The sequence below is a fragment of the Cynocephalus volans genome, chromosome 2 (assembly GCF_027409185.1).
Source record: "Cynocephalus volans isolate mCynVol1 chromosome 2, mCynVol1.pri, whole genome shotgun sequence".
Lineage (NCBI taxonomy): Eukaryota > Metazoa > Chordata > Mammalia > Dermoptera > Cynocephalidae > Cynocephalus > Cynocephalus volans.
Window position 1 is genome coordinate 130337440 of NC_084461.1, and position 25316 is coordinate 130362755.

Genomic DNA, 25316 nt, shown 5'->3' on the forward strand with positions numbered 1-25316 from the left:
CAGGTAGCTGGAAAAAAAATTCTTGATTCCCAGCATATGTCATAGTTTCTTTATTTCTTTAATAACCACCCAAATAGATCAGGTCTGTTTCTCATTTTATGGCATTTATGCGAACTGAACCGAATGTATTTGTTTTTTAAAAAAACAAGACATGGTAACTACATGCAGCATCCTTCTTATCAAATACCTCTTTGAACCACATTTTGAGAATTAAATGGAATCTTACCTTTAAGAGGCACCTTGACATCAAGGCCATAGAATAAAGGCAAGAGAGAAGAACAAGAATAGAAACAGAAACTGCAGAAGAAAAAGAAGAAGATTATGTAAATCTGAATTTCTGTAGTGCCATTCAGGTAGTACAAAACCTCAGCTATTCCACATTGCTCAAGACTGACCACTTCTCGTATACAAGCCAAGTGCATTTTTGTTTTAAAAATCCATACCTCTCATTTATCTACTGCAGAGCAATGCCAGTGTTCAACTAACATTGATTCACACATTTGAGAATCATGAGGGGATTTTTACAGATAATGGTCTAAGCTCCTACTTTTATAGATGAGAAAAATAAGCACAGAGCAGTAAGTCAATAGTTTTATTTCACACAATTTTATGATACAGTGAGGGCTGGAGCTTAGGTATCCAGAGTTTTATTCAATTATATATCATTGTCTCTATCTTTCATGGATAGGAGGGTATTTTAAAAACAAAAAATACGTTTAGAACATATACTTGATCATTCAATGCTATCATTGTTTTGTTGATGTGATAGGTTCTAGGACAAAGGCACAGCAGGGAGAATATTAAGATGTACAGTAAACCTATAATTAATTATTTACAGTGAAACACTTCTGAGAGGGAAATGGGATGCTATTGGTAATTACACTGAAGCAACAAATATAAGCTGGGTCTGTCCTGGGCAGGTGAGGATGTGCGGTCCTCTTATTTGTATGAGATACGCTTCTACATCAGAGAGCGTTTAGATAATGCATGCACAATGTTGTTCCAGCTGTTGCGCCTTTGAGACCACCTCTCCTTATTTGACTGACAGAAGTTAAATGGAGTCCGATTTGTCCCTGTTCACCAAGAACCTTCACTAGACAAGCAGATAATTAGATGGGCAAACATGCTTGAGTAGCATTGGTATATAACCAACTGTATACTAATTATGAAAGGTCACAGGTCAAGTCAGTTTTAAAAAAATATTAATATCCTTTTACAGGTTCAGTAAGTCTTTTGCTTGATTATCACACTCCAGGAACATCCTGTTGGACACAACATCTCTGAATAAGTGTTGTGTACGGCTTCTCATATTGAGCATGTTATTTGCATATTTCTTTTAATGTCGTTGCTTATAAGGCTCTTGCTTCACTTTGGCCAAATTCTATTAACAAGGTATAAATATGGTGCAAAGAGCCATGTCTTTTTTTTTTTTTTCATTCTTACTCTGTTCTTTTTTTTTTTTTTTTTTTTTCCCATTCTTTGAAGATAAACTCATAGCAGGAGAAGCTAGAGAAGGAGAGGAATGGAAAAGTTCCCACTATTGTATGAGATGACTAGCCATCAGAGCTACCTCTCTGGGCATGAGGAGATGCCCATCACTTAGTCTGTACTGAGATTCTTAGTCCCTCCAGTGCAGTGGGCAGACCATGGCTCTTGAACTCAGACACCCTGACTCTGGTCTTGATTTGCTATAGATTGTTTATATAATCTTGGGCAAGTTGTTTCATCTCTTTCAGCCATTGTTTTATTATCTGTATCAAAGGGGATCATTACATCTGCTGTGACTGTCTCATAGAATAATTAAGAGATACAAATGCGATGATGAGAGTGGAAATGCTTTGGACATGGTAAAGTGCTGCGTTCAGTTGAAGTAATTTTGGTAGGTTTCTTGTTATTACCTGATTTGTACTGTGTCATGGAAGTAAGCAACAAAGAAGTGACATTGCATGTGCCCTGAGTGGGTGTTCAAGTACCCCAAGGGAAAGAATGAGAGTATCTCTGCCTTTTTACTAGGCTTGAGAACAAGCAGAACTGAGGTCTGTTGAATAGAAGGTATGTTGTAAACCTCATCTCTCATTCAAATCTCTCATCAGAAATCAACTGGATTGTTTCTGAAGTGGTTTAATTTAATACCATAGGCAGAATATGTGGCTTTGATAACTGCATCCTTATTTTCTGTTAAATACATTACTCCTTTATCACAGATGTTAAGGAAGTTCAGACCTGTAAAGTGTATTGGGCAAAAGAACTGTGAAAAAATTCACATTGAATTCCGATGGTAACCATAATCTTAATGCCCCTCCACCCAAAATTTTTATGGGATTTATTTAGAGAATGGCTAGGGTGGTGACATTAATAGATATTTTAAAAATCCCTACTTTTTTGTCTTTCTAAGCCTTAATTGAATGGAAACTGCATGGTATCATAAAGTTTCTGGGGCAGAATTGCCTTAACCATGACTTGCTCCTTGAGCCAGCCCCAGGACAGCTTAGGAATTAGCAGAGAGAATAGCCAAAAGTTGGTCATTCGAAAACATGGAAAATAGAAGACATTAGGTGTGTCCTTTGATAAGCAGGGAAGCTGGGAGCAATCCCTGCTTTCTGTGGGTCTTCCTGCCAATCACTGAGAATTAGGTTCTGTCCTCAGTTCACTGCACTTTACCTTTGCTTCATTCAATGCAACAGAACCCAATAGCCCACTTCTGAAATGAAGAAAACTCAAATTTAATATTTTGCAGAGGATGATGAGTACTTCAGGGTTGGAAAATTTTTTAATTATACTTACTTTTTAAGTTGACTTACACTCTCTTAGTGTTTCCTAATTTTCATATAAGTGACCTTATTTGTTCCTCGTGGAACCCATGAGAGGAGGTGAGGGCAAGTGTTATCACCCCTACTTTATAGATATGACTTCGACATAGGAGGTGAAGTCACTTACCAAGGTAAAATGAGTACCTGAGAACCCAGGCTGTATAAAAATCTGGGTGCCTGGTGGTCTGGCTACTAGACCCCACCAACTCCCTCTGATAACTTGCTCTGAGTTATCACACATTGAACTGTAGAAGCAATTTGGGATGAATCAAATTCTAACCACTGTCTCAGGAACAGCAGATAGTTTGCTATTTTCTTGTGTGTCCATGGAAGAAACTGCAAAACAGCCATATCCTTTTTTCAAAACAGGAATTTTGGTAGTTACTTCCAGTCAGATTGGAATGGCAGACAAGACCTCTGTCATATTAGTTATGTTCCTCAACAAGGTGCTCCTGGCATCTTGGACAGGATAGTTCATTGTTGTGCTCACTGAGGCTTGCCCAGCATCCATGCCTGAGCCCTGTCCCTTCTCCTACCACAGACATGCACATTTCCAAGTGCCCCCTTTAGGAACCACTATGTTTTATCCCCCCCGGCACCCACATTTTGGCTGATTTGAAAGAAGCAGTTACTCTTTTAGACCAAGTGACAAGAGGTCGTAATTATCATGTGTCAAGTTAAGTTTCTGAATCTATTGTTGAGGTGAAACTGCAGCACAAGGATTTATAGAGCATTTTATGAATAATAATGGAAAAGATTTTAAAAAGGTGTTGGGCTGGCCAGTTACTTCCCTTGGTTAGAACATGTTGCTGATAGCACAAAGGTCCAGCGTTCAATCCCTCTACCGGCCAGCCACCAAAAAAATTTAAAAATAAATAAATAAATAAGGTACTAAAAAGATTTTTAAAAGAAAGAGCAAAGCAGGGTAACAAAACTCAGGAGAAACTCTTGGAAAGGACATAAAGATGAAGAAGGGGAAACTGAAGAAAGGAAACAGAAAAGAATAAGAATCAACACAAAAGGCAAAAATGTCAAGGCTAGATTACTGATAGCAGACCCTTTGCTGGAATCCTTGTGCCTGACTGAAGGTAAAGGCCACGTTTACTGTAACTACACCTGCCTATGCAAGGTACACAATAACTGAGAAGAAAGAAAGAATGCACAGTGAGCAAAATTGATATTACTTTCTGATTAAACAAATACAGAATAAAATAGATACTGAACTTAACACATACCTTTTCTTCTAAGTCCTTTATCTGTCTTTTCTGGATATCTGTTTTATCTTCTAAGTCTCGAATTCTCTGAAGAAAGAAAGAAAAAAAGCATTAGTGGGTGTTAAATTGTACAGATAAATTATTCACCAAACTAAAAAAAAACTTTCTATAAAAAACATTAACATTTGTACTAGCAGCTGGAAATATCACGTATATGTTTTTTCCATACCCAGAAAGTTGTTGTATGTTTCAAAAATTACACATACTTGTGGTGGAAAATCATTGCCATTGATTATATTTTCAAAAAATATTTGCCACCCCTCTCTACTCGGCCTATCCCTGGAGACCCCTTCCCCATGAGAGAGTTATAGATCCCACTCTGCTGACAATGGGCTTAGCCATGAGGCTTGTTTTGGCCAGTGGAATGTGAGTTGGAGTGAGATGTGAGAATACCACATTCTTGTAGAGAAAGCATTATGTCCTAGAACCACTGAGCAAGAAACAAGCTTTGTTGTAAACCATCTGGACTGAGATTTTTGTTTGTTTATTACCACAGTAAAAATGGCTAAAGCTGACTCCTGCAAATGTAGAAAATCCCATTGTTTTTTGTTAACCTTTCTTTTCAACCTTATTTCAACTGTTTCAGGGTGGAATTTCCTCACAAAACAGGACTGGCCAGTTCTCATAAAACAAACTATAGAGTTTACACTTCCATAAAAATTCCCAGGAGGTAGAAAAAAATAGAGCATAACAAAAATAGCACAAGTAATCCTAAAGACAAAAAAAGCTCCAGGACTGTCTTTGAACTTACCTGTCAACTGTGGAACAAAATCCACTAATTTATTTTATTTTATTTTATTTTATTTTATTTTTTTAAAATGCCTAATATATAGTATTTAGTATATAGTAGAGCCTCAATTAACAATCGTGGAGACAAAGATTTTATTTTATTTTATTTTTTTTTGTCGTTTTTTCGTGACCGGCACTCAGCCAGTGAGTGCACCGGTCAGTCCTATATAGGATCCGAACCCGCGGCGGGAGCGTCGCTGCGCTGCCAGCGCAGCACTCTACCAAGTGCGCCACGGGCTCAGCCCCAAAATCCACTAATTTAAATAGCACAGGTTTGAAGTCAACATTACATAGACAATTATTTACAAGTAAAAAAAAAATTTCAGGTATATATCTGTCAATCTAGAGTCTTTTTGTGTTCATGATCTTGGTTATATAGTGAAGGCTCTTATTTAATGCCTCTGTTGGGAATAATTAGAGAAGAGAGAACTGGAGTGTAAGAAGAAAACACTGAAAGCCAAATGAGGTGATAATATAGAAAGACAGGTTTTTATAATGCAATGTGGGAGAAAAAAGGGAAGCTAGAATAAAGGATACTTGAATTTGGAAATCATATCTCCTTCTCTCTAAAACAGTGCTTATCAGCTGGGAGTGATTCCACCCCCGCCCTCCAACCCCGGAGGACATTTGGCAATGTCTGGACATTTAAAAAATATAATTAATATGTTTGTTTAATTCAGTGATTTGTAGAATATTCACAAAGTTGTGAAACCATCATCCCTATTTAATTGTTTGAACATTTTTCATTGATACAACTGGAAGTGTGTGCAACTAGCACCTGATGGGTAGAGGCCAGGGATGCTACTAAACATCCTACAATGCGTAGGACAGGCCCCCCACCATCCCCAAATAAAGAATCAAGAATTTCTGTCCCCAAATATCAGTAGTGCCAAGATTGTGAAACCCTGCTCTAAAGGAAAGGGGCTGAGGCTTGTGCAGGAGGGAATGGTGTATTTTGGTCAGAGTGAAACCATCGAGGTTGACCTTGAAATTTTATGACAATGAATGCTGAAGAAGCGGATGGGACTGGAATGTTACAGGTGTGTGTCTGTGTGTGATGTGTGCATTGGTGTATATTTCCGTAGTGCTGCCCATGGTCTAAAGCTACTCAGTGAAAAAATAAATTTGCTAGATATTTCCACCGTGAGTGTGCAAGTAATTCCTTGGCATGTCTACTGGATGTGGAGGAAAATATCATACTAAGAAAACCATGAATGAGATTACTGCAGTATCTATTCAGCCATCAAGTCTGCTTGTTGGCACCTTCTTACACATTCAGGACTATGCTACATGTAATGAAGAATACAGATAAGGCATTGATTAGTTCCTGATCTCCAAGAACTATCAGATCCAGATGGGGAGACAAAATTTAAAACACAGAGAATAACAAAATTAAGTAGAAAGGATAAACGACGACAAAAGCCATGTCTATAACTTTATCACCAATCTCCAATTCCTAGTTTAGTGTTTGGCATGGAGAAGCTGCCTGCACATATTTGTCACATGAATTCATTATGCTGCATTGCATAATATATGCTTGACTTCTTTTTCCTTCCCATCTTCTTGCCATCCAATCCAACAGGAAGCCCTGTCAGGTCCAAAACAGATCTGTTTTCTGCCTACTTTTTATCTCTATTATTACCAAGTACCAAGTCATTGTCATTCCTCATCAAGACTGGCTCTTCCTGCCTCTAATCTTGTCCACCCTACATCCATCTACAGTAGCCAACATGAACTCTTGTAAGGTAAAAACAATCACAGCAGTGCCCTGAGGTTAAGGGTGTGGGGAAGGGGAGGAAGGAAGAATCAGCTGAGCCACACTCAGGATAAAACCCAAACATTTGCAAGGCCCTACATGATCTGGCCCTTTCTTACCTTGCCAACTTCACCTCTTGTCAACCTTACCATGGCTCTGCGTACTCCTGCCATAATGGCCTTTTCTCTGTTTTTCGAATATTTCAAACTTATTCCCACCACAGGGACTTAGCTCTTGCTGTCCCTAGCTTCTGGGACACTGTGCCAAGATCTTTGTGTGGCTGGTTCCTTAGACATTTTCAGAGGGGCCTTCTCTGACCAGCCAGCCTGAAGGGTTCAACACTAACTCCCAGCCTCACACACACATTCACATCACTGTTATCAGTTTCTTCATAGCACTTATTACTGCTCTCTCAAAATGCCACAGCCATTGTTCATTTGTGTTGTGGCTTTGTCCCTTTCTATCTGTACGACAGATGAGAGTAGTGACAATATGTCTTTTTTCCTCATCAAAGTCTCAGCACCTGGTACACAACAGGTGCTCAATAAGTGTTTTTTTTTTTTGTTTTGTTTTGTTTAAATTGGTTCTTTTTTGTGGCTGGCCAGTATAGGCATCTGAACCCTTGACCTTGGTGTTATAACAACATGCTCTAACCAACTGAGCTAACTGGCCAGCCCTCAAAAAGTAGTTTTGAATGAATGTATATAATAGGGCATGAAATGTAGATTTTTTCCAGCAGTGTGTACTCCATTTTTTTTAACTCAGGGAAAGGAGGTGGATCTTAAACTGGGACTGGAAAAATGAGAATGTTTGGATAAGTGCAGTAGAAACTGAAGGGTGAGCACCATGGAAACAAAGACTTGGAGGTGGGAAATCAGCCCAAGTAGCATCAGGAAGTTCTGCATGAGTGGAGAGTAAAGTATGCTCTGTAGATTATCTTAAATCAGGTTTTGGGGGAGGGGAAGCCAGCTAATGAAGGACCTGGAGAGACCTGAGCAGGACTTGACTCAACTGGAAATTGGGACCATGGAGACTTTTGGGCAAGAATGTACCATGCGGAAAGGTGAGAAGAATCTGTGATGATATGCATGGTGGACTGAAGAGAGGAAAGCTCGAAGTCTTCCCCAGGACTAGGTCTCCATGGCACCAACATATGCTTTTTTATTCCATTTATCAAGATATAATTATTTTTCTTTGTGTTAATCTCCTTTGTCTTCATCTAGAGATGAATTCTCTGGCTAGCACAGTGTATAGCACCTAGGAAATGCATTTAAATGCTTGACTGAATAAATGCACAGATGATGCAGACAGATTACTTTAAAGAACATTTGGCAGCATCTGGAAGCTTTTGCAATGATGAAAGGTCCTGCATATGCCCGGGGTAACAAGTGAGACCAAAACGGATCAGCTTCAAAAACATTTCTGGGGAAATGGCAGTTGGATGTGGTGCTACATTAATTCTTGGAGGTAAATGACGGAGAAGACTCCAGTGTTTTCCGCTTGAGTGATTCGGGATATAATAATTCTACTGACCGAGACAGGCAGAGAGGAGAGAAGTAAGGACAAGAATGCATATTTGAGTTTACTCTGAAACATTCAAACAGAAACGTCTAATAAATGGTTAGTTATATGCTCTAGAAGTTAGTATTACATAATTTTATATGACAAATCTTGACCAATGCCTTCTGGAATAAATCTCTGAAATTAAACTACTCATTAAAAGGCAATAAGAGTTCAGAAACAACTGGATAGGGCACATTCTAATGAACATTTGTGTGGGAGATGGAAAATGTCAATGGATCTCTCTGAGGCTCAGAAATGTAATGTGTCCATTAGCTCAGACTGGATAACTTCAAACGAACTAACAAGCAAAACCAACTCTTTCAGGAGTAAAGTACCTTAGCTAACTGGTTAAAGAGAGACTCAAATGGGATGACAAGGTTTTTATCACACATAAATTTAACAAATATTAGCCCATCTTAGAAATAAACACTTCTGTGGTTTCACAACATAATTCCCAATTTGTCAAAATTAATTAAATTGAAATGCTATTGCAGCTTAAGAATTTTGTGCAGAGGAGACTTTTATCCCCTGACAGAAGGAAAAAATGTGTGAACTAATGCAATGATACCAAAGACTCTATTATTAAAGGTTTAAAAAACTCTTCTCGGGCCGGCCCTGTGGCTCACTTGGGAGAGTGTGTCGCTGGGAGCGCCGAGACCCCCGGGTTCGGATCCTATAAAGGGATGGCCGGTGAGCTCGCTGGCTGAGCGTGGTGCGGACCACACCGTGCCGAAGGTAACGACCCCCTTACCGGTCTTAAAAAAACAACAACAAAAAAACCTCTTTTCATGGGTCAAAACCTAAACCTTTGTGACGGAATCTGCAGGGAATTGATAGAAATGTGCATGTATTTATCATCTCTGGGATGAATGGCTTCAGAGTTCCCTGCTCACCTGGACCATCTGTCAGCCTATAAAGATTCACAGAATTCCTGGCTGCATCTGGAGTGTGCTTTCATGTTCCCCGAGTGGTTCTTACTGGTGTCACCAAGTAACCCCAGTTGCTTTTCCACTCACCTTGATCTCTGATGACCACATGATTCCTACCACCTATGCATCCCATCTGGATTTTGTACCAGTTGCTTGCTACAGCTTCGGGATACTGAATACCATAGCCCGGCACTTTCAATTCTGGAATTCTTATTCAATCTGCTTTTTGACCAGGACCCCAGCCCTCACCTGTCAAAACTATAACATGAATGAAGAGTTGGAATTAAGAATTTTGGTTGGAAATTGCCTCTGTTGGGCCTTGATGGTCTAGATGAATCATGTAAGTCATGGGGGACAGTACAGTGCAGTGGTTAGGCACACTAGCCTTGGAGTCAGGCAGATCCTCCAGGCTGTAATCCGGACTCTGTTGCTTACTATGCGTGTTATCTTGGCAAATCCCTTAAGCATGCTTATCTTCAGTGTTACTGTCTCCAAAATTGCAATAATGGGAATATGTACCACATAGGGCTACTGTGAAGATTAAATGATGTAAGTAGAGCCCTTAGCTTAGTTGCTGACAAATAGCAAATGCCAGCAAGTAACTGACTTCATTGTTGCTGTCTGTTTCGGGAATAAAGAGAAAGGTTCTTATTCTCTTTTACACTGTTCAGATGATTTGATCAGGCTTGGTGATGGGCTAGAATGAGCTATAGGAGGGAAGCACTATTTCTACCCTGGAAAGTGTCCTGCTTCCCTGCACCGGGAGATAATCGGGCTCCAAGATATTTGAAGGGTATTTCATGACAAAGTAGTTCTAAAAATAGTAGCAGTATGCAATGCTCCCCAAATGCCAATTTTCTCAAGACTGAACCATCATGCGACTGTCATTCTGTATCTAAGTGAAGGTGGAAAACAACAGTTATTTATTTTAGACTCTGAAAATAGTTTCTACTTTGTGGGCATCTCCACACCCAAACTCAATACCACGTACTTAGTTCCGAGTCCCATTTGCTTAGTACTACTCCTCCACAGCTGTCGTGACTCAGTCCTCACCTGATGGGCTTGCTGTAAGAGCTCCATTCTCTCCTGAAGGATCTGACAGTCATACTCTCTGCTCTTCCTTAGCATTTGCCGCCGTAACTTTTCTACTGCCGTCCTCAGCTCCTCTTGCTGTTTTTCACTTAATAATTCACCAAACTTGATAACAGTTTCTTGCTGCAGAGCATTGTACAAAGTAGCTTCTAGTTCCTGGATTCTCTGGCAAATAGAATTAGAAAAGTCTAACTTTGGAACTTGGCATTTGTGTGTGGTGTGGGAACGTACACATATGCATGTATATGTTCATGGATATAGTACTTACGTCTTATAGGCTCTTAGCAACAAAAGAAATTTCAAAGCTTCTTCAGCCTGACTACCCTTCTGAAAATCCCACTTTATGAGATTTCATAAGGGTCATCCAGCCAACACGTGAACTTCTCCAGGGAGGGGAAATTTGTTCTCTTTCTGGGGACCCTGTCCATTTTCATACTTTCATTTTTAGAAGCTCTTGTTTTGTTACAATAACTGTACCTCCTCCTATTCTCAAGCATAGTTGAGAATAAGTTTGTTCTCTCTTCCACTTGGCAGCTCTTCAGACATTTAAAGACATCTATTATGGTGACCATACATTTAGATAGAAGAGGTCTAAGTGGGAACAAAATACTTGAAAGTGGTGCTATATTTCATGAGCAAAATGCCACCTCTCTTCTACATGACAAACCTCTGTATCTGAAGATGGCTTTATGATCTCCATATTTTTTCTTAAAGTAAAGATTGGGAAATATGATTCAAAAAATGGCCTAGAATCTTGGAATTGGTCTGTTTTTAATACTCTGAAATTTACAGTTACTGTAGCTATAATATTTCTCTTTGAGTCTTCTCTTTTATAGATGAAAGGTCTATTGCCTCTTAAATGTGTGTGTGTGTGTGTGTGTGTGTGCGTGTGTGTGTGTGTGTGTGTGTGTGTGTGTGTTTACATGCTTCAGATACAGTTGCCAAAATCTATAATCTTGCCCTGTGTAACTTTGACAGAATTGACTGGACATGCCCTGGCGGGAAATATTTTCCTAGCTCTTGTCCTAGAATAAGCAGATCTCATCTTTTTAAAGTTAAATATGGTTTTCTGAATGAGTACTCAGTAGTCTTGGGAGCCACATAAACACACAGCTTGATCTTATTATGCACAGGTAGAAAAGGCAAGGGTGAAAGGGTAGGGAGGGCGAGGAAACTCACCTCCGTGTTCTCTAATTACCGATCAACTCTCACTCTCCCTTCCCCATCAAACAGTGCTCAGAGTCTCTTATTCATCTTAGAGGGGGAAGACTAAATCATCTTTGTGACAGACAGGGGCTAAGTGCTCCACACTTTTCCCGAAAGTGACTCAGCCTGCTTTCAGGAAAGCATTATAAAAACCTCTGCTAGCAACTCCTTGAAATATTCCTCCAGTTTGCCCTTTTTCTTTTGCTTCATTCATGGGGGGCGGGGCATAAGGAGAGAAGAAATTGAGCCCATAGGCCAATATCAGGAATTATGCGATGTGAATTTGGTAGAGAAGAACGGATCCAATGTGCTCCTCAAGAGCATAATCCTTGATAACAAGGCGCAGCCCATTTATCAACACACGGGCTGTGGCTGGATTGCGGTAAAGGCTGCGATGTCTGCAGTCAGATCTACACACCACCTATTTACCAAGTTGGGCAATGTTCTAACACTCTCTAAGCTTTACTTTCCTCATATGTAAGATAGAAATAATAATATTACTTAAACCTACCTCATAGGGTTGTTGTAAGAAATAAATTAATTACAAATACACATAACAGACATGAAATACATTATTATTCTACCATTAGACTCCCAAACAATTAGATTTGATTTAATAAAATTTCTTTAATCTACACTGCCATCCAATCTATCCTTCATCTAAATATTATTTAACAACATACATTTAATTTTTAAAAAATGAACTATAATTACATATCTATTAAATTTTATAAGAATATAACAGCAAAGAGCTAAGGATGTATTTTTTCTAAAATTAAAAGTAAAAATCAACGAATAAATGACCTGCATGTTGTGGTCTATTCAAGTGTATGGCATGGCAAATTAAATCGGATTCTTTACTCCATAGCATATCATTGTAAACACTCTGGGTGTCTCGAATGCTTGTTGTACCTACCATATATGCTTGGTCGAGAGCTTGTTTTCTATAGTCTAGTTCTTCCTCCAGATAGCCTTTTATTTTGCAGAATTGTTCCTATAATAAAGGGCCATAATGATAAATAGAAAGAGTCAGCTTAGTTAACTGGAAAGTGATATATAAATCGTATCGATTAATGTTTTCTCTAATTTTACCACAAGACAGATCACTAGTATCTGTAGAGTCATAGATTTTGTCTGTTAGGGAAACAGTTCAACTTTCACAGTCTCACACAGGGAATGTGAAAATCAATAGAATGAAACATAAAGGAGATAATGGAAAATCCACACGGAATGCTCTGAAAGATCTTTATGCCAATCTGAGAGTATGTGATTAAGTATAGATTTTGACAAGTGTTAAATAATAAGTTTATCCACGTAAATGTATTTGATAGTATTTTTTGTAAGAATTTTATAAAATGTAATATAGCAGGGTTATATAATAAACAAATTTAGTTATGCAAATTCACCTGTATACAATTAGCAAATACAAAGACAAATAATTTAAAGAGTGGGGGTGATTGCACCCACACTGCCACTTAATGAGTGGATGTCTGCCCTTGCCACAAAGCCTGTGTGAGCTGGGAGACAGAAATCTGATGTTCCTTTGCTTGTTCTCAGTTTCTGTGCACCTTTCACCTCATGAGCATCTTGCCATTAGCATTTAAAACTATATCTTTGTATAAAACATAGTCCCAAGCACATGTTTCTTTGGGTGCTTCACTGAAGGAACAAGGACTTCTTCCAATCTTGGAAGAAAACCCAGTTGTGTTGACTTTTGAGAGAGTATGTGTTTGCATGAAGTTTGTTGTTGATTTTCCTGATGACCCAAATTCCAGTGCCTAAAACAGTGCCTGGTACAGGCTGATAACTTAATTAATATTTGTGCATTTAAAGAGCTTTCAAGGGTAATTTTACATACAAACAGTTCCTGTTATATGCTTTGACTTTAGAGTCTAACCTATTGGTAAAACGTGAACCCTGTATGAACTATAAGCAAATGATTTATGAGCCGTAACATGCAAGTTGTTCTTATTACAGGATTCCTTAACCTGATAAGAATCTACTACATGTTTTTTAGTATAATGATAACATTAATGATAGCTTGTTATAAAATTATACACATTACTGTTAGTTAATAATAACCAATTCCTAGACTTGGGGATTTAAAAAAAAATTTAATTGTGGTAAAATACATATAACGTGAAATTTACCACCTTAACCATTTTTAAGTGTATAGTTCAGATGTGCAAAGTATATTCACATTGTTATGCAACCAATGTCAAGGATTTTTTCATCTTGCAAAACTGAAACTCTATCCATTAAACAATAACTCTCTATTTCCTCTTCCTCTCAATGCCTGGCAACCACAGTCTACTTCCCATTTCTCTGAGTTTGACTACGCTAGTACTTCACATGAATGAAATCGTTATAGTATTAGTCTTTTTATCACTAGCTCATTCCACTTAACATAAAGTCCTCAAAGTTCATCCATATTGTAGCTTGTGTCAGAATTTCCTTGCTTTTTAAGGCTGAATAATATTCTATTGTATGTTGCTATAGGTCCAGTGTGTCTTCCAAAAGTTCATGTATTGGAAACTTGAACCACATTATAACAGTGTTAAGAGGATGGGAAATCCAATTGTGGCATTTGAAAGGTGGTGCTTTTAAGAGGTGATTGGATCATAAGGACTGTACTCTCATAAATGGATTAATCCATGTGTGGAGTAATGAGTTATCATGGGTGTGGACTAGTGGCTTTATAAGGAGAGAGAAGAAGGCACTTTTGCCATTCTTGCCATGTGATACCCTGGTCACCACAGAACCCTGTAGAAAGTTCCCACACAGAAGATGGCCCTCACCAAACATGCCCCCTAGACTGTGGACTTCTCAGCCTCAGAAACTGTAAGAAACAAATTTCATTTCTTTATAAATTACTCAGTTTCAGCTATTCTGTTAGAAGCAACAGAAAACAGACTAATACATATGTATACACCACATTTTATCTGTTCATCCACTGATGGACATTTGGGTCAATTCCACCTTTTGGCTATTGTGCAGAATGCTGCTGTGAACATGGGTGTACAAATAGCTCCTCCAGATCCTGCTTTCAATTCTTTTGGATATTTACCCAGAAGTGGTGTTGCTGGATCATTTGGTAATTGTATTTTGAATTTTTTTAGCAGTTGCCACACTGTTTCCCACAGTGGCTACATCATTTTACATTCCTACCAAAAGTGCACAAAAGTTCAAATTTCTGCACATCTTTGCCAACCCTTGTTTTTTTCTATTCTTTTGATAGTAGCCATTCTAATGGATATGAGGTAGCTTGGGGATTTTTAATAATGGGGTTACATTCACTATTTCTGAATTTTTACTTAATAATCATATACAGTAGAAAAATTATTTAGCCTAAGAAAGAAAATGCAATACAATGCCTAACTCAATTTTCTCCAGCATTAGTTTTGGAAATATTATCCCCCAAAATGCTTTTTGGGGGGAATATAACTGAAATTATTGGATACTTCTGAGAATTTTGTTCTATCGTCCGTACACAAAATAATGAGAAGACTACAAACTTTCATCAGAGACAGACAAAACTGGTAGTAGCAACGGTCATTTTCCATTTGCCTGGTAAACTTTTCTTAATTTGCGTGTTACCTCATCTTTGTACTCACCATGTCACTTTCCAATTCCATCATTTTCTGGTGCAGGGCAGCCTCTGCTCCTTCAATCTGCTGGATCCACTAAGGGGTTAACAAGACAAAAGTGTTTGACATGATTGCTTGATATGGTGTATATCCTGTAGCTCCACTGAGGTGCTCAGTCTCCTTCCCTTACATCTCAGGAAGCAAACTGAGAACTGAAGTGAAAACTTAATGCACTTTTATCTCTTAGTCCATGTATTTATTCATGTATTCATTCATTCATTCAACAAATGCATTCATTGATGTCTGCCACGTGTCAGGCACTGTGCTAGGTACTAGGACTGTGATGGTGAAAAAGGCCAACAAGGCTTTTGCCCTCATTGGAAGACACCATGGGAGGCTTCCCTGGAAGTGGCCATTGCACTGGGGTCTGAAGGATGGGTGAGAGATAATTGGGAAAACATGAGGGAGAAATTCAAAGCGGAAGAGACACCACTTCCAATAGCTCCATGGTTGAAGGGAGCATGATAAAACAAAGAAGCCCGGGAGAGAATGGTGAAATGGAAAATTTTCAGTATTTAAAACTGATTACAGCAAAGAGGTAAAGAATTATTTTTGTTAAGTGAACACATTTAAAATCACATATAAATAACTTTTCTTTCCTAATATTCAGAAGACTGTTATATGGTATTCATGCTAGCATTGATAAACACCCTGAATGAATTTAGGCTTTGAATAATATGGTGTGAGCCTATCACATATATAGTTTAATAGAAAAAAATATTGTTATGGGTTCCTATCAAGTTAAATGTCAGCTTATACGTTAGGGAGACAATTGGGCATAATAATCAATTGTGTGGGCTCTGGAGGCAGACCACCTGGGCTCTAGTTTCAGTCCTTCTTTGTCATGACTGTGTGGCCTCAGAAAGTTATCTGAGTTCTGTAAGTGTCAGGTTTCTTATCTGTAAAATGGGGCTCTTAATAATGTGAAGATTAAAGGAACTAATTCATGTGAGCACTATTCATCGTGTATTGCACGTACTAGTGGGACCTCAGTACCAGATATCTCTTTTATTTATCTGTGATAAATTTATTTGTGGAACACCACGTCCAACCATCTCTTGGCTGTAGGGCACATGGTGAAAGAAAAAAGGCACGTTAAGCCTGGAGAGGTGCTAATCACTCAGTTCTTTGTATATATACATGGCTTCACCTTGGAACAAGTTTTAGTCAAAAGTCATGGGTTTTTTGTAAATAGACTCATATTGCAACTGCACACTGTCAAGCTCTACTAAAATTCTTCCTCTTGCTTGCTGCCCATTTGTTATCAAAAAACAAATTCTTTCTTAAGTCATGTTTTTAAAAGTACTGTGAACTGAAGTAGTTAAATCACGTGCTTTAGATATGTATTTGTCTTGGCTCCTGCTTCTTGCTACTTGTGTGACCCAGGACAAGTTACTGAATATCCCAAGCTTCAGTTTCCTCACATGTAAGATGAAAACAGCAGCTCCTATAGAATGGTTGTGAGGAATGACAAGATGATGTACGTACAGTGTTTAGTGTGGTACCTGGCCCAAACAGGTTCTCACTTAAGGTCACTAGTATTATTTTGAATACAAAGCCACAATGGGATTTGCTTGTTGGATTTTTTTCTAGGCTCAAACTCTGGCTGAAGATCATATACCCATTTGGTAGTTAGCTATTTGAATTTGTAGTCTCAGAAAATACAAGGTTGACATTTAGAATTACTTGGAAGCAGAAACTTTTATCTATGAATCCCAAAGGTAGGGGGTGACTTTAATGTGTGAATTGCAAAGGTCTGCACAAAAGGCAGCTGCACAGACCATAAGCACTGCAGGGCAGGCCTGCGTCTCATTCTTCTAGTCCCTTGCTTTCTACCACAGTGCTAAGCACACAGTCATCACCCTGTTTGTTCATCTGAACCTGACACATGTATAGCAAAGGAGATAATCAGAGGCAGGGGATAATTTGTCACAGCTGTAACAGCCCAGCTCCTGTGTGCTCTGCATAGACTATTTCCTGCTTTCAACGGGATACTTGAGGGGAAGTTTGGTGCAATAACTAAGATCATGGACTCTGGAACCAGAGTGCTTGGGTGTAAATCCTGACTCTATTGCCTTCTAGCTGTGTGATCTCAGGCAGTTAGCTACCTTCTCTTTGCTTCAGATTCCTCATATAAAATGCAGATAATAATAGTACCTAGACTTCACAGAACAGTGCATAGCTCAAAAGAAGCACCGTGCAAGTGTTCGTTCTGATTACATGTGCGTTACACTACACCCACACAAGGCAGGGAACAGAAGATTTTCTCCCATCAGTCTGAGTAAATGTGAGGCACACGGGCTACTTTTCCTCTTTCACCTCTTCAGTCCTCACTTTTCATAGAACCAGCCCTAGTTTTCTTTGTCGCTCTAAATCAAGGTAATTTTTTCTTGCAATAAAAAATTGTCGCCCTTCATGACTGCAGCTGAATGGACTTTCCGGCTATCATTGTCCAATAAACGCAGCAGAAGTAATGTTTCAGACTGTTTTTTCATCTTTGTGTTTCCCTTTGTGTCACTGGAACAATGTCTTGTAGACATTCACAAGTTCACTCATTTACTCCTTCAGTGAACATTTATTAACCACGTATTTTGCATGCTGGACTGATGTGAAAAGCTAGAAAAATGAAAGGGGTGGGACAGACACCATATTTGTCCTCATGTGGCTTTGAGTCTAGTGGTAGGTAGATGTGGGAGCATAACCCGAGTAAGTGGCAGTTGCAATACAACTGTTAAAAGCCAGGGGAGGCACTTGTCACTGTGGGAACCTAGAGAAGGACTACTGAACTGGGCTTCAGGGATAGGAAGGCTACCCCGTTTATGGGGAGGTCTAATGATTGAGTGAGATTTAGCCAGGCAAAGGTAGAAAGGGAAGAAGATGGGAATATCTTCTAGGTAAAGACAAGAGTGTAGTATAAAGGACCAAGGGATGAAGATGGGGATGGAGAGGGAGGGAGGGAGGGAGAGAGAAAATGAATGCTGGAGAAGTAATTAGGTAAGGGCCAAATTCCAGGGGGCCCTCTTGACAAATTCTGGTTTCTGGACCTCCTGTTAGGGACAATGAGGCACTATTAATTTGCTGGGAGGTGAGAGGGCAAGTGATCAGGTCTGTAATTGAATTGTGAGGGAAGTAATTTTCTTGAAGAACAAACCCCAGATTGCATGTCATTTCATGTGTAAATACTTCAATATGCATTTCTAACAGTCAAGGCCTTTCTTTTAAAAAAGCATAAATTTTCTTTTTTTAAAAAAGGAACAACAATCACAGTAATACATTGAACTTTTAGAAAACTAGAGGTGCAAAAGGGGAGGGGGATGGGGAGGGAGGGGGCTAATGAGGAACTGGTCAGTGGACACAAAGAACGATTGCATATTGTAATGACAAATAAGCTAACTATACTGATCTAACCACCACATGTTCTACACAATCACTGTAAATCAACACTGTACTGCACATGTATGTACAATAAAAAAAACCAAAAATCCCCACAAGTCCATTTTTACACTTTGCAAAATTAACATTAATTCCTTCTGTCATCCTATGCCTGGTCCCTATTAAAATTTCCCCAGTTGTCAGGAAAAAGTCTTTTTTAAGAAAACACTTGGTTTGCTTAAATCAGGACCCAAAAAAGGATCATTCCAATATTTCTTTAGTATCTTTTTATTTTATAGCAATACCACTTCTTTCTCTCTCCTCCATTTTTTCTTTGTCATTATTATTATTTTTTTAAATAACTGTATCATTTGATTCATAGAATTCCCTCATTTCAGACTGAAGAAAGCTGACTGCTTGCTCACGGTTTCATTTTATTTCCAATAAGCTCTTCGGCATTCAGGAATGAAGAAGGCATCTCAGTGAATGTATAGTTTTCTTTTGTTCAACCACGTGCACATGATTCTCAAATATGTGCTGATTCTTGAGTACCTTGAATACAACCAGTTATTTGGCTTCTCCACTTCATTCTTTCCTTTTCTCTCTGTCTTGCCATTTGCCAGGTTTAGACACAAGAAGCAAGAGCATACTCAGTGTTGCTATGTTTAGTTTAGTTGCTAGCTTTAGTGTTGCTATGTTTAGTCTATGTTGGGCTTTCTGAACGAGACTGCAGTGAGCCACCACCCAGCTCTAGAATCAGCTGGGCACAACTGGTATGCACACACACCTAAGGAAAAGTCTATGACAAAGCAGGGCTCCAGTTTACGCCTCTCACTAAAACCCTTCTTTGCTAGTTTCCCAGCTTGGTAGGGATTGCTTGAAAAATGCAATCCAGAAGGTTTCTCATATTTTAAGAATCATATATTTTTTTAAGGGCCTTCAAAGCAAAAATTATCCTCCTACCCCAAATCAACGTGTAGACTTTTCTTTTGTGTGTGCTCATTCTATTTAGGTTGTAAAAATGAAACATTTATTACATATTCACCCACTCTGCTCTTCTGGTGTTAAGCCAGACACAGAGATGGTGTGAAATGTGAGGATGACTTATTACCTTCTCTGCCAGGGACAGCACAGTGCTGGCTTGAATTATGGCGACTTGTTCTTCATTTCTTAAATTCTGTGAAAAATAGAAAAGAAAGGAAATAAGCTGAAGATACTTACGAAAATACCTTATAGAAAATACTGCCTACCTGTCTGCCACAGATACTACTGCATACCATGCGTGGAAACAAATTCCTATTCTGTTTACTAATAATTCTTAACAAAGAATTAATTCAAAACCTGAAGAAAGTATATTAAATGTGTTTTTTTTTTTCTCCCTAATACTGACTTAATTTTGTGTCACTGTAAGCATACTTCATTAATAGTCATGTTAGGAGAAAAACAGAAACCAAAATGAAATAAAGACCAGTCTCTTCATAGCAGTTTTGATGTAATTTCATTGATTCTGTTCTCTCAGATATTTTTTCATGGGGAAAAAAGGTGACTCCTTCAACCTACCTGCATCAGTCATTTAGTACCACAATGAGTGGTCCTCCCACCGAATTAATATGCCTTGACCCTGTCTGGAAGGTGTTTTGAGAAAGTAAAGAGATTATAGCTTCCTGGTCTATTTTTATGGGGCTGCCAACAACCCTAGTATTTAGCAGTATTTGCAACTGCATGATTGAATTAATTTCACACTGGATGCCTCTGAGCAACAGTCAGAAGGTAATTAGCTTTAATCACTGCAGATGTGATTGGCATTCAAACCTGAATCCTGCCCACGAAAGGCACTTTACCAGGTCCCATTTATGCTACTACTTTCCAGAGATCCTTACAACTCCTTAGTCATGCTGTTTGATAAATTGTAGATTCTCTTCAGGGAGCTACATCCTTAAGTGAACATGGAGTCTCACTTGCTATTACTTTACACATGATGCACTGGCAAGTATTTCTTGCCTCTGTTTGGGCAGATTCATTACTGTACTTAACCAATTCATTACTTACCCCATTATCACCCAAGATATCAAGCTGCTTTATGAGATCAGGTATGTTCACATCCTGCAAAATCAAGGAGATGCATTCAAGTCAAAGACACAAATGTGGCCTGCCATTCTACCAGTGCCTTAATAATAAGTTAAAGAAGACATTTTAGGGCCTGTACTTCCTTGAGTTGTTTTCAATCAGGCACACCTGGCTTTAAGTGTCTACTCTACTTTGTACAGGCTGTGTGAACTTGGGCAAACTATTTGACAGTTCATTTTCAATTCTGCCTCTTGCAAAATGGAGATAATGTATACTTCATAGACTCATCTTGAGGATAAAGACGGTGTATGAAAAAGTCTTGCATGTAGTAAGGACTCAGAATATGCTCATTAACATTTTTTCTTATAATTGCCAAACTTTTTCTTTTCAATTATGCTAGATTTCAGGCATAAAGAAAAGTAATAGGTCATAAAATAAAAAATCAACAGTTTCATTCTAATTAATGGAATTCTGAATACCACATAGAAAACTATAGAGCAGTTTCACTTTTTTAGCTGTTTAGCATTAATTTCAAGCTATGGGAAACAGCTCAATTTTACTCTATTCCTTGAGTCAGCTTGCAGCAGCTGAACTTCAATTGAAAGTGTTCTCTTGGATGTAAGTTATGTCCATTGGATTAGGTTGCTTGTGATTAATCTGAGAAAAAAGCATCTAAGGAAAAGACAAAATAAATTGCTTTTCATTTAATTAAAGTTAAATTAAAAGATTGCTTTGGTTTACAAATTTTAATGCAGCACAGGAAGGCCAGAAGTTGAAACACCATAAAAATGGTTTAAAATGGAAGACAAGGAAGCACAATGTTACTACCTAATTTTTTCGTCTAGTTTTTAACCTCATTAGTACCACTTTCTCTTTGTACTTCTGTTCAAACAGCAGCATACCAGGAAAGAGAGAATCTAGTTCAATCTCACAGGTAAAAAGAAGGCAATGGAAGCAGGAATATTTGGCAGCTAGAGTGGGAGCAGGAAGGGCCATGCAGAAGGTAAAAGAGAGACCAGGAGTAGCAGGAGGCATCCCAGCTCTACGTTGGGCATCGAAATTCACAGTATGATTTCATCACATTGAAGGACAGCATATTTTCCAGGAGACAGACCACCTCAATTCAACCTTAATACTTAAAATATGTTTCAGTAGCACTAAAAATAGAATTATATTTTCTCTAATAAGCAACATGTGATAAACTCAAAGCCCTTCCAAAAGAGAAATGCTCCCTAAATTAAGCACATCAAGAGAGATGGTGGGCTAGATGACTTCGAGGTCTCTTCTAACTCTGAAACTCCATGATTTTGAATTCTGCAGTAGCTACAATGGCACAACAAAGGGACTCAACAAATACTTCCTTATCTGGCAGATTTAAAATATGTTTCTTGAAGTATTAAATTTATTTCATATTTCCCCTAGATAATTAAGGCCAATTATCTTAATAAAATTTTGATTCTGCATCATTCTTTACATTACTCTGCTCTAAATAGTCATGGCTGCCTGTATTCTTTGCTGTTACCATTCATACATCTGTTACACATTAGTTTATGACCTACTGATTTTCGAGTAGATGTGACTATGTTCAGTTCCTGCATAGTTTGTTATCAAAATGATGTCCAGTGACTGAAAGACAAAACAGTCGTGAGCAACCTCCCCTTTTCCATTTCCCAGTTTTTCTAATTTCTACAAACATAAAAAATTAAATATCTGCCTACCTTGACACCTTCTTTCATACAGTAGATCTGTAGAGCACTCACACCATCTGAGAATGGGTGAATTTGTAGATTAAATGGAGGGGATCGTCTCTCTCTCTCCTTAAAAAACAGTAAAAAATATATAGGAATTAAAAAAAAATCAACAACTGATTAAAAACTAAACCAGTTGTCTCTTTATGCTATTTCAGCAGTTTATCAATACGTCATGTGGCAAAAAAAAAAAAAGAAAAAATTCAAACTCAAAGATGTTCATGATTAAATTTAATGGTAAAAAACTGACTAGTCAACTAAATGGTATGGGAGAAGAATTCATAGATGATGTTACCCATTCTTGAAAACTTTTTGATCAGGGAAATGCAGAAAGTGGAGTTACAATTTCAACTGTGTGACTATTTAGAGCTTTCAGATATCAAGATTGGTCTTGAGATGAAGTTTTATGACAACTAACAGCCTTTTGTGTATTCAATCCATTCAAGCTCTATGAGTAAGATATGTGAGCTACAAAAGATGACCTACTATTCTTCTCTGAAGCATACCAACTGCTAACTCTCTATCCAGACCTAATTTGAAATAACTCCAGGAAGAAATTGCTGACAAAATAAGAGAGAAATCAAATGGGAATTTTCCTTATATTTTAACATATCAACATACGTTCAACTAGACCCTAAGCCAGATTCTGCATGATACAATTAAAATCTAATTGATTTCTATGTTTTACCAAACAAAAATGAAACAAAACACAAAAATAAACACTTGAAGTTTGGTCAAATTAATCGAGGTATTTCCAAAAACAAATTACCTTGCTTCTTAGCCTTCTTTTGCATAAATGCATTATGGACTAAAACAGTCTACTTATAAATTCAAATTTAACTATTGAATATTTTTATATAAAGCAAATTTTAAAATATAATTCTTGAAGTAACATTTTTAATGAGTCAAAATTCAGTGAATTTTGGACTGATTATTTAAGAGCAATAAAATATTAATGAGGCTTGAAATCTATTATTTAAATTATTTTAAATTTATTCATTAATCTTGTTTATAAAGGCTGCAGTGTTGAAAAGTCTGGTATCTGAGCAGACAGTTCTGAATTGAATCAAGGCTTTGTCATTACTGGTCACAGGACTTGGGCAAGTTATTTAATCTCAGTTGCCTCAGCTATAAAATCTTGAGGGAGATTATGAGGTCCAAATGAAAGTATGAATCTGAAATGGTTAATTCAGCCCCTGGCCCGTAGATGTGCTCAGTGCATGTTAATCGTTATGATTACTTTCATTATTATCATTAGCATTTCCTTACTTCTAGCTCTAAGTTTCGAAACTCCAGCAGCTCATTCTGGTCTCTTGCATCCTGTAGTTCCTGCTGTAACCGGTGATTTTCTGCCTCCTGTTTCTCTATCTAATAAAGTAAATCCTGAAGTTAGGTGAGCATTGTAAAAAGCATCTACAACTTTGCACAGCAAACATGGATAGCATTCGTTTACTCAGTGAATAAATCATCCAGACCATGAAAAAAATTCCCATGTAGATGTGAATAAAATAAATCTTTGGCTTTCCTTCTAGTTATTATACTTCAATTGAGTTTTCTGAGTCATAGGGAAACATGCCAGAAGACATCCCTGTTCCTTGGGACAAAGTCTAGGGATCCTGTGAGCAGCGGATCTGAGAGTACTCATGAGGCCCTTGCAGTGGGTCAGAGACAGTTACTAGAACCAGATTTAATGATACAAATAAGGGGGATTGACACCACTCACTTCTGGAGTTATAAATTGTCAGGGAAATAATTTTTTTAAAAACAGCTCTTATTACATAGAAAACTTTGCTGAATTCCAATTACCTACAAAACATGCCAAACTCCTTAATACAGAATTCGAACACCTTAATAAGCTGATCACCACCTAGCTTCCCAGTTTTAAATATTATCACTGTCATCTCTACACACTGACATATGTGGTCACACACACACTAGAATCTATAAATCTTGACCTACCCTATGAACTGACTACTCTGGGAGCTCTGTATCTACTCATTTCTCTGCCTGAAAAGGGCTCCCCTCTGTAACGTCTCCGAGAGCCTTCTGAGGTGTACCTGTTCAGAAGTGACACCTCTTCCTTGTTTTCCCATAGGACTTTCTTATAGGACCTCTAGTATAACCTGAAGAAACATGGAATTAAGTTAATTGTGTACTAATGTGCCTCCCCTGTGGAGAAGGTCCATGTCTGAGTAATCTTTGGATTTTAAGAGATCAGAAAATTTTTATGAACTGCAATAGCTTTGATATTAGCTGTGTGGATGGGCATTATGCACAGTATTTAAAATCTTGAATTTAGAAATGCAAACCCAGGTTTTTGTTTTTAATTTTTAAATCAGAGGATGAATCTTAATTTCTCAAATATATACATCTGAAGTAAAATGTTTAGGTTTATTGTCATTTCTGTTCTACTTTTATTATTAGAAGTCTGAGATCAAAAATTCCCCTTTTAGCTTGAAAAAATCAAGACTACAGGAAATGAGGTAGTAGGCATAATGGGAATAATTTTTTTGATGATGAAGAAATGTAATAACACTGATTACTGGGCATCTATGAGACTAATAGGAAACTAAAAGTGTGGAGATAGTGAGAAATTATGTGACATAATTTCTTAATTTCACAATTTCAACTCAGGTTTTTACCCTAGATATTTGTGGTCTAGTGGACTCTTGAAAGATTTTAGAAGTTGACTTAGATTACACAGGGGATTCTACCTTCTAGAATCTCATATTGGATCAGTGGTGGGATATTTGGGGAAATGCTGGTGCTGGTGGTTAGTGAAGCAATTAGGTCACTGGTTTACAGATTGCAATTCATAGACCACAGCCGATACCAATGAAGCTTCTTTACAGGGACCCTTAAGAGCACCAGTTCTCAATTTTGGAATACTCATCCACCTACTATTCATCAGCGCTGCCTCACGTCATGCAGAGAGTGAGAAAGGATATCATAACTTCCTGACTAGCCGGGATAGAGGACAAACATCTTTCTTTCCTTCTCACTCCTACCAGGGTGTTGTAGCTAATTTTTATTATTTGTCAAGGGTAGAAAATATTGGTAGAT

General features: G+C 38.0%; 1 protein-coding gene across 3 annotated transcripts in view; it reads right to left on the reverse strand.

Annotated features, from left to right (window-relative positions):
- Nucleotides 1-246: 246 nt before the first annotated feature.
- Nucleotides 247-25316, reverse strand: part of JAKMIP2 (janus kinase and microtubule interacting protein 2) — a 54359-nt gene continuing 29289 nt past the window's right edge. For 2 of the 3 annotated variants that reach the window (XM_063085422.1, XM_063085421.1), the window contains 9 exons: nucleotides 23523-23621; nucleotides 22224-22322; nucleotides 20488-20541; nucleotides 19550-19615; nucleotides 15034-15102; nucleotides 12336-12413; nucleotides 10175-10378; nucleotides 4046-4111; nucleotides 247-297 (listed from right to left, as the gene is read on the reverse strand). In XM_063085422.1, coding sequence (XP_062941492.1) covers nucleotides 247-297; nucleotides 4046-4111; nucleotides 10175-10378; nucleotides 12336-12413; nucleotides 15034-15102; nucleotides 19550-19615; nucleotides 20488-20541; nucleotides 22224-22322; nucleotides 23523-23621 — 786 coding nt within the window. Of the gene's footprint in view, nucleotides 298-4045; nucleotides 4112-10174; nucleotides 10379-12304; nucleotides 12414-15033; nucleotides 15103-19549; nucleotides 19616-20487; nucleotides 20542-22223; nucleotides 22323-23522; nucleotides 23622-25316 lie in introns of all 3 variants that reach the window. The other variant, XM_063085420.1, reaches the window with a different exon arrangement.